At 44.4% G+C, this 13,136-nt stretch overlaps 1 protein-coding gene across 1 annotated transcript; it reads right to left on the bottom strand.

Annotated features, from left to right (window-relative positions):
* Positions 1-9,750: 9,750 nt before the first annotated feature.
* On the bottom strand, positions 9,751-11,708 carry LOC119807821 (lysine-rich nucleolar protein 1-like). The gene has a single exon (XM_038319977.1). The coding sequence runs from the start codon at positions 11,691-11,693 to the stop codon at positions 10,317-10,319; it is 1,377 nt and encodes a 458-aa protein (XP_038175905.1). The 5' UTR covers positions 11,694-11,708; the 3' UTR covers positions 9,751-10,316.
* Between the last annotated feature and the right edge of the window lie 1,428 nt (positions 11,709-13,136).

A 13,136-nucleotide genomic window follows, 5' to 3' on the forward strand; every position in this document is an offset into this window, starting at 1 on the left:
TTGTAAAACATAGAAGACCAAAAGAGGCAAAGGATTTATGATAATCCTTGGAGGACAGCAGTGCCTGCTGTTCCAGTCTGACCTAGGCTCAGCACTTTTCTTTGGAGTAGTGTGCCACCTGCAAGAGAACAGAATCAGCACATATTTGAGTCCCCACCCTTAACATTGGGAGCTTTGCCCACTTTCTAATCTAGGATCTTCATGACTTTATATGTCACCTGTGTGCAACACACACAGGAGCCTGTGGAGGAAAACAGTGTGACATGGTGCCTGGGACAGAGGCAGAGTCACAGGTTAGGGCTGTGGAGTCTTGGAGCCTGCCATAGCCTGTTGTGCTTCTCAGAGATAGCCCCATACTCAGAAGCGCCTCTCAGTCCATGGCTGCTCCATTCTGCCACGTGGTTCTGATCTTCACTGTTCAGGCCCTTTTCTGACCTGTAATTCTAGAACATCTTGTCACCCCAAACTTTGCTGAGGGGTGATAGTAATTGGAGCCCCAAGAGTTCTTATGAGGTTAGCGTATGAGAGGAGCTGGGGTCCCTAGTATTCCCACTGTCTCTCTTCTCTTTAGTGGAGTATGGTTTTATGGGAAATTATATCAGAAGTGCCCTCTGCCTTCCTCTACCCTCTCTTCCCAGGAAGATAATAAATACTTGAGTGGTGGCCTTTCCTGATGTTTGCAAACCTCCACTTCACTTCTTTTATCCACATTATTATTAACTATATGGTATATGAAATGCATACTTTCTCCTGTGACTTTTAGAAGGGATTTCCCAACCAGGCTCAGCCCTGGGATCTATTGGATAGCCACAGGGTTTACCTTATCCTATTACGATTCCACATAAGGCATTTTGAGAACTACGCTATAAAATCACATGTGAAGGAAAAAAGACTGGCTAAAGAGATGGCTCAGTGGTTAAGAACACGGGCTATTCTTCCAGAGGCCCTGATTTTATTTCTCAGCACCCACAAGGTGGCTCATAACCATCTATAATGGGATCTGATGCTGTCTTCTGTCTGATGCCCTCTTCTGTCATGAAGACATACATGCAAATACAGCACTCATACATAAATATATCTTTAAAAAAGAAAGAAAAAAGACTAAGAAAGATTTCTTAGCAACTTTTCAGATGTAACTTGACAGCCACCAAAGTGATATAGATAGCTCATACTAAGATGATTGAACATGACAGTCCTTTAAGGAGTCGGTACCCACATGTGTGTGAGTCTCACTCTCCGTGATTCTTCTTTGATATGTCCATTCCCATGCTCCCATACCTGTCTGTCTTCTGAGTATCTCTCTTAAATATTGTGCTCAGGCATATGTTAAAATAACTTTATTAAAATCCATAACTCTGTTTTATATACTGACTACAACTGAAGTTCTTTTATGTGCCCAAGTCATATACATCTTGTTTTAGTTGAAGCTCCTAAAATGTTAGGAAAACTCCCCCGAATGCTGGGAGTGGAGCTGTGTCTCTGCCCTTCACCACTGCCATTTTGTGTTATTTTCTAGGAGTAAACCCTGTTCTGTTTTTGTGGAGGTTTTTTGTTTGCTTGTTTGTTTTGTGTTTTATGTGTGTGTGTGTGTGTGTGTGTGTGTGTGTGTGTGTGTGTAGTGTTAGTATCTATCGCAATTAACAAAGAACCAAGAATCAAATCTTTAAACTTTCCACTTTATTCAGAGAGTAATGAATCTGGTGAGACGGAGGAAAAGCTCTTTCCCACAATTTCCCTCTTCAGCATGTTTTATGACCGACCTGAACAAAGGCAATACATCATTGGAAAGTTAGTCTTGTCCCTCTGACAGAGGGAAGCCCTGTCTCAGAGACTCCAAACTTTCCCTTGTCATATTCTTTTCATGGGTAGCCAGAAGGGTCTGCATTTGCTAAGGCCACTCCTGGATTCTTCTTTACCTGGCTTTGGATGACATATACCTTTTCTATCTTTCTTTTTTAACTTTTAATATTATAGTACTTTCTAAGTTTTTGTTTTTTGTTTGTGTTTTTACATCCCAATCAAAGTTACCCCCCCCCACTCCCCTTTTCCCAGTTCTTCTCCACCCCCACATCCACTTCTCCACTGTTTGTTTCTCTTTGGATACAGGTGGGCATCCTATGGATATTAGTCAGCCATGATATATTGAGTTACAGTGAGACAAGGCACCACCTCTTCTATTAAGGCTGGATGAGGCAAGGTAGGTGGAATGGGTTCCAAATCATGCAACACAGTCAGAGACAGCTTCTTACTGTTAGGAGTCTCACATGAAGACCAAGTTACAAAACTGTAACATGTATGGAGAAGGCATAGGTCAGTTCCATGCAGGCTCCTTGGTTGCGTGATATCTACCTTGAAAGATTAGCTTTAAACCAGCCATTATCAGTGTCAGTGCTGGGCTACTGATTAGCAATATATACATGCTGATCCATTCTGACAAATGAAGTCCAGCCATGCTTTCATCTCACAGAGTATAAAGCCCCACTGCGTCTCATATCATACTGGGGATCCAAACTAGTGACTAACTTGGAGGACGGGAGGCAAGCTTTTCACCAACAAGTTATACCCCAGCCTTCTTTATATCACTTTTCCCAAGAGATTAATGCAGAGAGAACAATTCATTGACACGACACTTTAATTAGCAAATGGTTTGGCTTTTCTTTTCCATTGTAAAAAACACTAACAGAGAGCCCTTAGGTTGATACTCTCTCTGTCCTTGACGAGATGGTGTTGTCTTCACTCACTCTGCAGTCCTTTCTTTGTCCCGTGTTTCAAGACAGCCACTTTGGATCTGACCATCACCACACCCATGCCTCTTAGGATACCTAGTGAGTGCCAGTCTCTTGCATAGGCTGCCCAGTGATGAGAACAGGAGAAGAAAGCTGGTCAAGCATTTTAGGTCTAAGACCTATAATTCTGCTTCTTATCACTAACTACCAGTCGTGTCTTAGTTTTGTTGACAGCTTTGTCCTTGCCACCATCTCAAATGCCACACAAACAAATGAGCAAACAAAACAAAAACAAAAAACTTAAGGGCACTTGTAGTGGCTTATATAAGAATGTCTTTCATAGGCTAAGGTGTTTGAATGTTTGGCTTCCAGTTGGTAGTAATGTTTATGTATGTTTAAGGGGTAAGTCTTTGCTGGAGGAGGTGTGTTACTGGTAGCAGACTTTGAGGTCTAAAAGTCATGCACCATTCCATGCTTTATTCTCAATCTCCAGCTCTAGCCATGACGTTTGCTTACTTCAGTGCTTCCCTGTCATGACAGACTCTCATTCTCTGGAACCAAAAGCTAAATAAACCCTTCCTTCTCTATGTGGCCTTGATAACGGTATTACAGCCCAGCAACAGAAAAGCAAATGGCGGCACTGTTCGATGTTCTGGTTTCTTGCTACTGTCCTGTCCTTTCACACGGCAGTGAGCACACTTCTTGGAAGTTACATGTAAAGGTATGCCCCAAACTCCAGGCAAGGTACCAGGACAGAGAAGTAGATGAACACAGTGGTTGTAACAACCAGACTGGCCAGCTTGTATCATCCTGGCAAAACTTACAGTGTCCTAGGCAATGACTCTTGGTGGCAACTCTTTCTCAGACTTGCTCTGGCTCTATAGGAATTCTGCTTACTTCCTATATTGGAAGCTCCCCCCTATCATTTGATATTAAAACTACTTTCCAAAACTAACCCTTCCATTGACGATGAAAAATCTTTTCTGAGTTCATAAGACAAAGCACCTTGTCACTGGCCTGGGTTGGCTTTGGTGGGCATTGATTGCTTGGAACCCCAGCATGTTATGAATTTACAGAGCCAGATTTCCAATGCAAATTACATGAGGGTTTTTAATTCAAACTCAAATTTGGACCCCAGCATGGCGGGTGCAGAAAGTGTGGCACGGAGCCCGGGGAGGGTAGAACTTTTAAAGGAGAAACACCGTAATCAGGAGAGTTCTTGTCCTGTCATCTTGGGATTGGGTAAGAAGGGCATAGAGTAAGGTGGTTTCTAAAACCGTTGGTCAGTTTTTGAGTGTAATAACCTAACAAAGAGCCATTAATAACTGACAAGGTATCTTCAAGGACAGGATTCCTAGGAACATCTGGACCTCCTTAAATTTTATGGCCCTGCTCCCTATCTTCTTTATTAGCTATTTTTAGGGTATCTGCTCAAATTTCTGCTATGGCAGCACATTTCTGGAGCTGAGATGGTCCACCCCTCAGCTCATTATAAGGCTTAAGATGAAGCCCCTTTTTAAATTTTTCTTAAAAATATTTTATTTTAGAAACACTTTTAGTAAAATAAAATATAAGATAAAACAAAAAACCATCATATCAAGGTTGGACATGACAAACAAACACAAAGACAAAAGGCTTCAAGAGAAGGCTCTAGACGCAGAGACACACTCATTCACACACTAAGAAGTCCCATAAAGATACTAAAAAATACTAAACTGAAAGCTCTAATACAAGCAAAGAGGACCTAGTGGAGACCTATATTGACTCTGTGCTTGCTGCTACAGTCTCTGTGACTTCATTTGAGTTTTGTTAGTTGATTTAGAGGGCCTTGTTCTCCCGGTGTCCTCTACATCCAGCTCTTACACTTTCTACCTCTTCCCCAGGGTTCCTTAAACTCTGAGGGGAAGAATTGATGAAGACATCCTCATTTAGATCTCTGTGTTGATTTTCTCTCTCTTTCTCTCTCTCTCTCTCTCTCTCTCTCTCTCTCTCTCTCTCTCTCTCTCTCTCTCTCTCTCTCTCCATAATGTCTGGCTGTAGATCTCTGTATTTGTTCCCATCTGTGGAAGAAAGGAGCTTCTCTGATGATGACTAAATAAAGAACTAATCTCTGACTATAGCAGAATATCATTAGGAGTCATTTTATTGTTACTTTTTAAAGACCAGTCGTATTTGGTTTTACCCTAGGTCTCTGGGCTATACGGTCTCTGGTTTTTGGTCACCTGAGTAGTGTTGGGTATGGACACCATCTTGTGGAGTGGGTCTTAAGTCAAATCAGACATTGGTTGCCTTCACCCACAAGCTTGGTGACACCTTTGCCCTAGCATATTCTTTTTTAAAATTTATTTTTTTAAAAAAGAAAACAAACTGTATTTTTTCATTATATATACCAATCCAAGTTCCCACTCCCTCCCCTCTTCCCATTCCCTCCACTTAATCCCTGCACGGAAAACATGACTTTGGTTGTCACTAATTTTTTTCTTTTTTAAAAAACTTATTTCAGCTTCACATTTGTTTATAGTAACTATAAAATAGACATTATATTTGAGAATGACAAAGAGGGGTGTGTGTGTATGAGAAAGAGAGAGAGAGACAGACAGACACACACACTCACACACACACACAGAGACAGACACACACACACACACATACACACACACACACACAGAAAGAGAGAGAGAGAGAGAGAGAGAGAGAGAGAGAGAAAGAGAGAGAGAAAGAGAGAGAGAAAGAGAGAGAGAGACTAAATAAAGATATCTACACTTAATATTCAATTCCTGAAAAATCATGTAGCTCCTTTTGTTCCTGGAGTGCTAGTTTGCATACATGTTTAGGTCTCATTTTACTGTAAAGAGTGGGAAAATTCTACATGAGCACTGGATAATCATTATATTTCCACTAAAGAGTGGTAGTTAAAGTGAGCAATAGATTGCACAAAATACCTCTTTAGGGCAGAACTGAGAATTTTGTTTTATTTCATTTTATTTTTTAAATTAATTAATTTATTTTGCATCCCAGCTGCAGTTTCCCCTCCCCCTCCCAGCTGCTCCTTCCCACCCCACCCCAAATCCCTACCCCCCATCCACTCCCCCTCCATTTCAGTCCAGGAAAGGGCAGGTTTCCCACGAGCATGCCTATCAAGTTGCAGTAAGACTGATCACCTCGCCATGTATTAAGGTTGGGCAGGACAACCCAGTATCAGGAGTAGGGTCCCAAAAGTCAGTTAGGAGACAGACTCTTCCCACAGTCAGGAGTCCCCCAAGAGGACTAAGCTACACGACTGTAACATATATGCAGAGGGCCTAGGTCAGTCCCATGCAAGTTCTCTGGCTGTCAGTTCAGTCTCTGTGAGCCCTTATGAGACCAGCTTAAGTGATTTCTTGTGATGCCATCAACCCCCCTGGCTCCTACAATCCTTTTTCTTCCTCTTCTGCAGGATTCCCGAACTCTGCCTAATATTTGTGAGTCTGCTTCTGTTTCCATCAGTTGCTAGACAAGCCTCTCTGATGGCAATTGGGCTAGGTCTCAATCTGGTCATAGGAGATGGCTAGTTCAGGCTGTGTATTGGCTATTGCTAATAGTCTTAGTTGGAGTCATCCGTGTAGATTCCTGGGAGATTCCCTTGTGCCAGGTTTTCACCTGACCCTGAAATGCCCTCCCAGCCGTCTCATTCGATATTCTCCTCCTTTCCTCCCCCATGTAGTAGCTCATGTTCCCATCCCCGCTCGTCCTCAGTCCACTCACAACATCTCTATTTCTCTCTGAATCCGGAATTAAGAATGTTGTTCTCCTGTTTGATGCACCAAAGGAGAGAGAGACTTGTTCAGATCCTCTAATACCTTGAAACATTTAAACATTATTCACATATTGAATTGAGGTGTCATAGAAATGACAATAAATCTTCATTGTTTGAAATACAGAGATAACTGTACTTTAAGTGTGATCTGTGGAGTATATATTATCTGCAAGTGCCATTCCCATCTGCACAGGACAGTGCTGATATTGCTAATTTTGTTCTGCTTTGCCTAAAAGCTGAGGTTTTTCATTTGTTTGCTTGCTTGTTTGTAATTTGTTTTTATGTGTATGACTATTATTCCTTTATGTATATCTGTGTACTGAATGTATGTCTGGTGCCCTTAAAGACCAGAAAAGGGCATGAGATTCCACTGGTACTAGAGGTATAGACCAGTTGTAAGCTGCCATGTGAGTCCTGGGACTTGAACCTTCGTCTTTTGCAAGAGCAGACAGTGCTCTTAATTGCTAAGTGATCTTTCCTGTAGCTTCTTTGTTTTTCTTTTTCTTTTTTTTTTGCTTTAGGCATGGATTTTATTCATTTTTACTCTAAAACATTATACATAACTAACTTTAGAAAAGTACAAATTAAAAATCATTTATATATAAACTCATGCTTATTTGTTATGAGGCTAGAGTTACTATTGTATATTTGGGGTCAATCTGATGACAGTCTCCACCACCCAAAGGAACTGAGAAAATTGTCTTTAAAAAAAAAAGAACCAACCAACTAAACAAAATATCAGATGAGGCTGAGGACGTAGCTCAGCTGGTGGGATGCTGGCCAGGTGTGCACAAGCCCCACACAACCGAAGTGTGGTGGTACAGACCTATCATCCTAGCACTCAGGAGGTAGAGACAGGAAGATCAAGAGTTCAGGGTCCTCAGTTACAGGTTTGAGGCCAATATGGGATAAATGGGCCAGTCTCAAAAATAATAATCAGATACTGAAGAATGTTTCTTGTGCTGTGAACAAACACCAGAACCAGAAAGCACTGTGGTGTCTGCCTCAAAGCTGCCCGTGTTGGACAGCATCAGCTCCCAACATTGGCCCAGAAAATGCCCAGTGCTCCTGTGTTAACCCCAGCTTAGCCCTGCATCAGGCATACACACCACAGGGCCTCTGAGTCCTGTTGCTGACCTGGGCAGAAGTGTGGATTGGAACAGCTTCCCTCCTGTTAGTGGCAGGCTGGTTTCTGAAAGCCCATCTCCATGGGATTCTTAGGAAATGAAAAACAGGGACATTTCCATGTCCTAAGTTCCTGGTTCTTGCTACTTTAACAAATTACACGCAGAGTAGCTTCTTGTGGTTTTTACCATCTGACAATTATTGGTCACAACTCACTGGTCCTCTGGGCTAGGTCAAGGTATCAGCAAGACTAAGTTGCTTTGTGAGCACTCTGGTGGAAGTTTACACAGCTCCTAAAAGCACCCGTGTTGTTGGCTTGGGGCCTTTTCCTTCCCAAGTGACTGTCCATGGCTTCTACGTCTCTTCCACATGAACCCTGTCACCTTCCAGTTAAGTGCACACCCTCCTTTAGGCAGCAACTGTGTCTAATTGGGAGACACTTTTGAGAAAGGTAGCTCAGGTCAGGGCCTGATATTTGGGTGACTGTTGGCAGGTGACTAAGGACAAGGATATTGCTATAGAGTACCAGTAACTGGTGAGAAATACCTGAGAAACAGCCAAGTTCAAGGCCTGTGCTGGGTCACTGACCTCCCACATTCACATGGGACATCATGCAGAAGACTCAAGTTCTGGAGAAGGTACAAGACGTGGAGGTGAGGGTGGGGGATGGCTCAGGCCACTACTGGTAGGACAGGAGCCTAGGTAACAGAAGCACTGCCCTCAGTGCCCACACTGTGAGTGGCAGAGACAAGGCTGGACTCCTGAAGGGGCCCACAGCCTTCTTTGCTTAGACTCCAATTCTCTCTAGAGAAGGGGGAGCAAATGGAGCACCTGAGTCAGTCCCTTAGCACTGAGACGTGTGTAACAGGTAAGGAAAAGATTGGGCCCTCATGCCTGGATGACAGTTACCAAGGTGTATGTGGCATGAGATGACAACCCATCTACCCTCTCCCACCCAGAGATGGCCATGTGCAAGATTCTGATGCGCTGAGGCATGCTCAAACTGGAGTGTGAGCTACTGGAGTTACACAGCTAGTTCCCAGTACTGATCAAGGCCAGACTGGTCTAGAGCTGTGGTTCTCAACCTCTGTCGTGCTGTGATCCTTTAATACAGTTCCTCATGTTGTGGTGACCCCCAACCAGAAAATTATTTTATTGCTACTTCATAACTGAAATGTTGGTGTTCGGATTTGTAACGTAAACATGAGACCCACGTAGAAGTCATGGACCACAGGTTGAGAACCACTGGTCTAGAGGCTGACTTCAACAGAATTTTGTCCTCTGAGAATGAAGGGCTCTTCTTTTTTGTATCTTCTGGTTGAATCTATGAAAGACCAAGTTCATCTGAGGGAGTGGCCTAAACAGGTCTTTGCTAACAGACACACCTGTAGGATGTGTCATGGCCCATGCCAACAGGTCGGGACAGGGTGGGGAGAGGTAGCTGCTTCAGGCGGTCTCTCCACTGCTGCCCATGTGGCAGTATGGAACACCTCACCCTCTCTGTGGCTGGCCTGAGGGGCATCTCCCTTACCAAAGGGGCTGATACAGGACCATCCACACAGAACTGAACGAAGCCATGAAGGTTTCCTAAGAGGCTGCTGAAGTTTCTTTGGCTGTAAAAAGGGTTTTCTTCCAACTCCAGAATACTGTGGGGGCAGCCTGGAACTGCCTCTGCCATCTTCCCGCCAGTTCAATGACACAATCGCTGAGGATGGAGCCGGAAAAACGGAGGTCCTGGCTGGGCGCAGCATCCATCCCTCCACTCCCCACCTGCTAGGACTTCTGCCTGAGTGAGAGCAGGCCAGCAGTGGGGTATCTGTGAAGCGCCACACCAAGAGACAGGAGAATGTCCTTATGTGAGTCTCAATGCCAGACTGCAAGGGCTGGTAGAAGAAAGTCCCATCGTATGGCTCTCTGAAGCTGGAGCGTCCTGAAGCTTGCTGTGCAGTTCAGGGTGGGGATGGTGCCGGCAGCAGATGAAGCACCTTCCTTCCCATTTGTCCTTACGTTTGACTTCACACAAGTGGTCTGAGGTTGTGTGAACACACTGTTGAGGATCTCACATGGGTCCAGATGTAGGTCCAAAATGCCGTGTTTGACATTCAATCCATGCGCAGAAACATCAAATCCAAGCACTGCACTCAGACGGAAGGACGACAGCTGGAAAGCCTCCAGCTCAAAGGTCTACCTCCAAAGAGGAGAAACAAATTTATAGGTCCCCATGAAAGACATGGCACAACACTTGCTTTCTCCATTCACTGATCACTGAGTGAAGCTGTGTGATGTGTTGTAGTCTTGATGGCACTTAGCGGAGGTGACCCTGGGCACTTTATTACTTTATCCCTGAACTTATGAGGTGATGAGAATAGCACCCATTCCATAATTAGGTTTAAATACATCAGTGCAAGGAAAACATTTTAGTCAGGGCCATGCACATGCCAGCAACTGCTAGCTACTATTACTTAAAACACTTTCACCCAAGGAGGTGGAAGGGTTAGAACAGAAAATAGGAGGTTTAGCCACTGGTACTGGTTCCTGACACAAGCAGCTTCCACCTGCTTGTCCAAAATCACGAGTGGTCCTCATTATCTGCAGGTGACTGATCCAAGCCAGCTTGGCAGATGGAAAACTGATCAAGAAATGCAGTTTTAGGAACAGGGAAATAAAGTTTAATCTTGCAACTTGATAGACTTGGAGGCATTCCGGTCAATGTAGAAGACCTTGCGAGCCTCAGAGGAGAAGCCCAGGCCAGCCCCACGGCTGTACTTCCAGCTCATGGCCCGGTCATAGTCCTGCTGCAGATTCTGCTGGAGTGTGTCTGAAGACTTCTTGTCCAGGGCCATGTTGTACCTGCCAGTCATGGTGGGAGGGCGGCTGAATGATGGCGACAGATGCTTAAAGCCACCCATAAGCTTCAGGAATTTCAGCTTCTGCTCTTCATTTTCAAAGCCAGCAGTGTCCCACTGGCCAAACTGGGTTCCCGTCCACTTCTTGGGTTCCGAAGCCTCTGTCTTGCCTGACTCACGATCAATCTCCTCTTGCAAGGCCTTCCGCCTCACCTGATCTATGCAGGCCTCATCCATGTTGCCTTTCTTTTCCAGTACCACCTCCAGGTCTGTGTCCGACTCCTCTTCTTCCTCCTGCCAGGGGTCTTCCTTTACTCCGCTTGCTTTCCTCTTCTTTTTCTTCCTTTTCAAAGCCACCCCTTCACCGTTTGGCTGGTCCACCTTTTTCTTGGATTTCACTTTCTTCTTCCCAGGGGACTTTGGGCTGTCTATCAGGATGTAGTCCAAAGCTTCGCTTTTGAGTAACTTCTTACTTCCTTTCTTCAGGCTGCTCTCTACCTTGGAGTGGATCGGGAGGATGTCTCCCTCTTGGTGGGTCTTCTTCTTTTTTTTCTTTGTGCTGTGCTCTCTGGGGCTCCCCTGCTTCCTTTTCTGCCCCAAGGCCGCCTGCTCCTCACCCTCTGTCTCCCCTGAGCATGGGCACAGAGCATCCCCAGCCTCACAGAACCAAGAGTCCTGGGGAGGGCAGGCCTCAATGTCCAGAACCTTTTTTTCCTTCCTGTGTTTTTTGGCCTTCTTACCGGCTTTGCTTACCTCCTCAGCACGCTTGGGGTCTGGGGAGGTTTTCAGCAATGAACCTTGGGAGGTGGCCGGTGGTAAGGACTTCCTCCTCTTCTTTTTCTTCTCTCCGCTGAGGCATTCTGCTGACTGCTCACAAACCTGCCTTCTAGGGCTGGGGGACTTTTTCCATCCTCTCTGTGTGACCTCAGACTCCAGGTGCTCCTCCAAGTGAGCACTAGGGGACTTTTTCTTCTTCTTTCTCTTGCCCAGTGATAGCTCAGGGACTTGTCCTTCACCCACATCGTTGGAGGGGGATGTGACTCTTGGAGGAGAAATATCGACAAAATAGTCGTTATTGTTTAAGACTGAGTATTGAGTCTCTGGTTCTGTGACTTCTGTAACCTTCTTTCTCTTCTTCTTCTTTTTCTTCTTCTCTGGGAGCCGTGGGCCCAGGTCTACTTTCTGAGTCTTGGTGACCATTCCTGGCCCACCCGCAGGCCAACTTCTTTGTTTTTCTTAAAGTGAGTAGTTGGGTTTCAAACTGGAGGTCTTTTACTGTCCTAAGACTAATGTTAAGCTTGTACCATGAAATCTCTGAGGTCTAATTGTTTCTCCAGGAGGAGGTGCCCTGCATGTGTTTGATTATCCTCCCTCAGCACTCAGATACATTGGTGTATCTGAGTATTACATCATGGAAACCTAATAAAATATGTTGAAAGTAATGAACCACATAATAGCATAGTCAACAGAAGTGCCCTAACAAGAATGTCACATTGTGAAATGGCACTCAGTCTAAGACCTGCAAGGAGCTTTGACACCACTTGTGCCTTGACAGCTTCTTAACCACCTTGTATCACAAATGAGAAATACCTACTCATCACTGACATAGAACTTCCCAAAGAAAGGAGATGAGCCTCTGCCATCGGACTTGCAGACGTGCTTCCAAATGTTTAAGATGACAAGAAATGAAATCCACAGAGACACTGATAAAGATAGGTGGCTGCCAGGGAACTCGTTTGGGGTTTGGATGGAGATGGGAGGTGACACCTCAGTAAAATTGTCTTATTGGAAACACAATTGGCACAGTCCAGTGTGCTCCCAGATAGTGCACACTGGGCTCTGCAATGAGCAGGAAGCAAGTGAGATGTGTGCCCTCTGCTACAAAGGCTCCATACTAGTCTAAGGTATGTGATGGCAGGCATGTGACATGTGTTTAGGAACAAACCCTTGAGAAATATATTAAGCAAGGGACAAGTAAATGAACTCTGACATACAGAGTAGATGCTGGTGAATGGGGAATAATGTATTACTTTTGACCATCAGGATATGTAATCTTTTGGCTTTGGACTGCAACAAATATACAAAGAGGATGCTATTGACAATTTTGGAAACTGACCCATGAAAGAGTGATGGAAGTGCTCTGCGTATTTGTTAAACTTCAGGAAACCAGATCTGACGTGGGATTCTTCTCTGTATGCTGCGAATACCATTAGTTAATAAAGAAACTGTCTTGAGACTATAGAAGAGCATGACAGAACAGAATAGGCGGGGGAAACTAAACTGAATGCTGGGAGAAAAAAGGCAGAGTTGAGAGAAGCCATGGAGCCACTGCTGGAGACAGACACGCATGAACCTTGCCAGTAGGCCATGAGCCTCATTGTAAAATATAAATAATGGAAATGGGTTAATTCTAGATGTAAGAGTTAGATAACAATATGCTTAAGCTATTGGCCAAACAGTACTGTAAATAATATAGTTTCTGTGTAATTACTTTGGGGCTGAGCAGCCGGGAACATACAAACAGTCTCCTATAACACAGACCTCTTTGAGAAGTAAGTTTAAGGGAACAAGCAAGTCTAAAATACTTACCTGAAGAAAAGGAACCTGACATAAAAGCCCACACGTGTGGTTATGGCTTGCATA

This window comes from Arvicola amphibius, chromosome 2, assembly GCF_903992535.2.
Source record: "Arvicola amphibius chromosome 2, mArvAmp1.2, whole genome shotgun sequence".
NCBI classification, from domain to species: domain Eukaryota; kingdom Metazoa; phylum Chordata; class Mammalia; order Rodentia; family Cricetidae; genus Arvicola; species Arvicola amphibius.

Bases quoted from the DNA above. Each gene is read 5' to 3' on its own strand.
- LOC119807821 (XM_038319977.1), bottom strand. From the start codon at position 11,693: ATGGTCACCAAGACTCAGAAAGTAGACCTGGGCCCACGGCTCCCAGAG.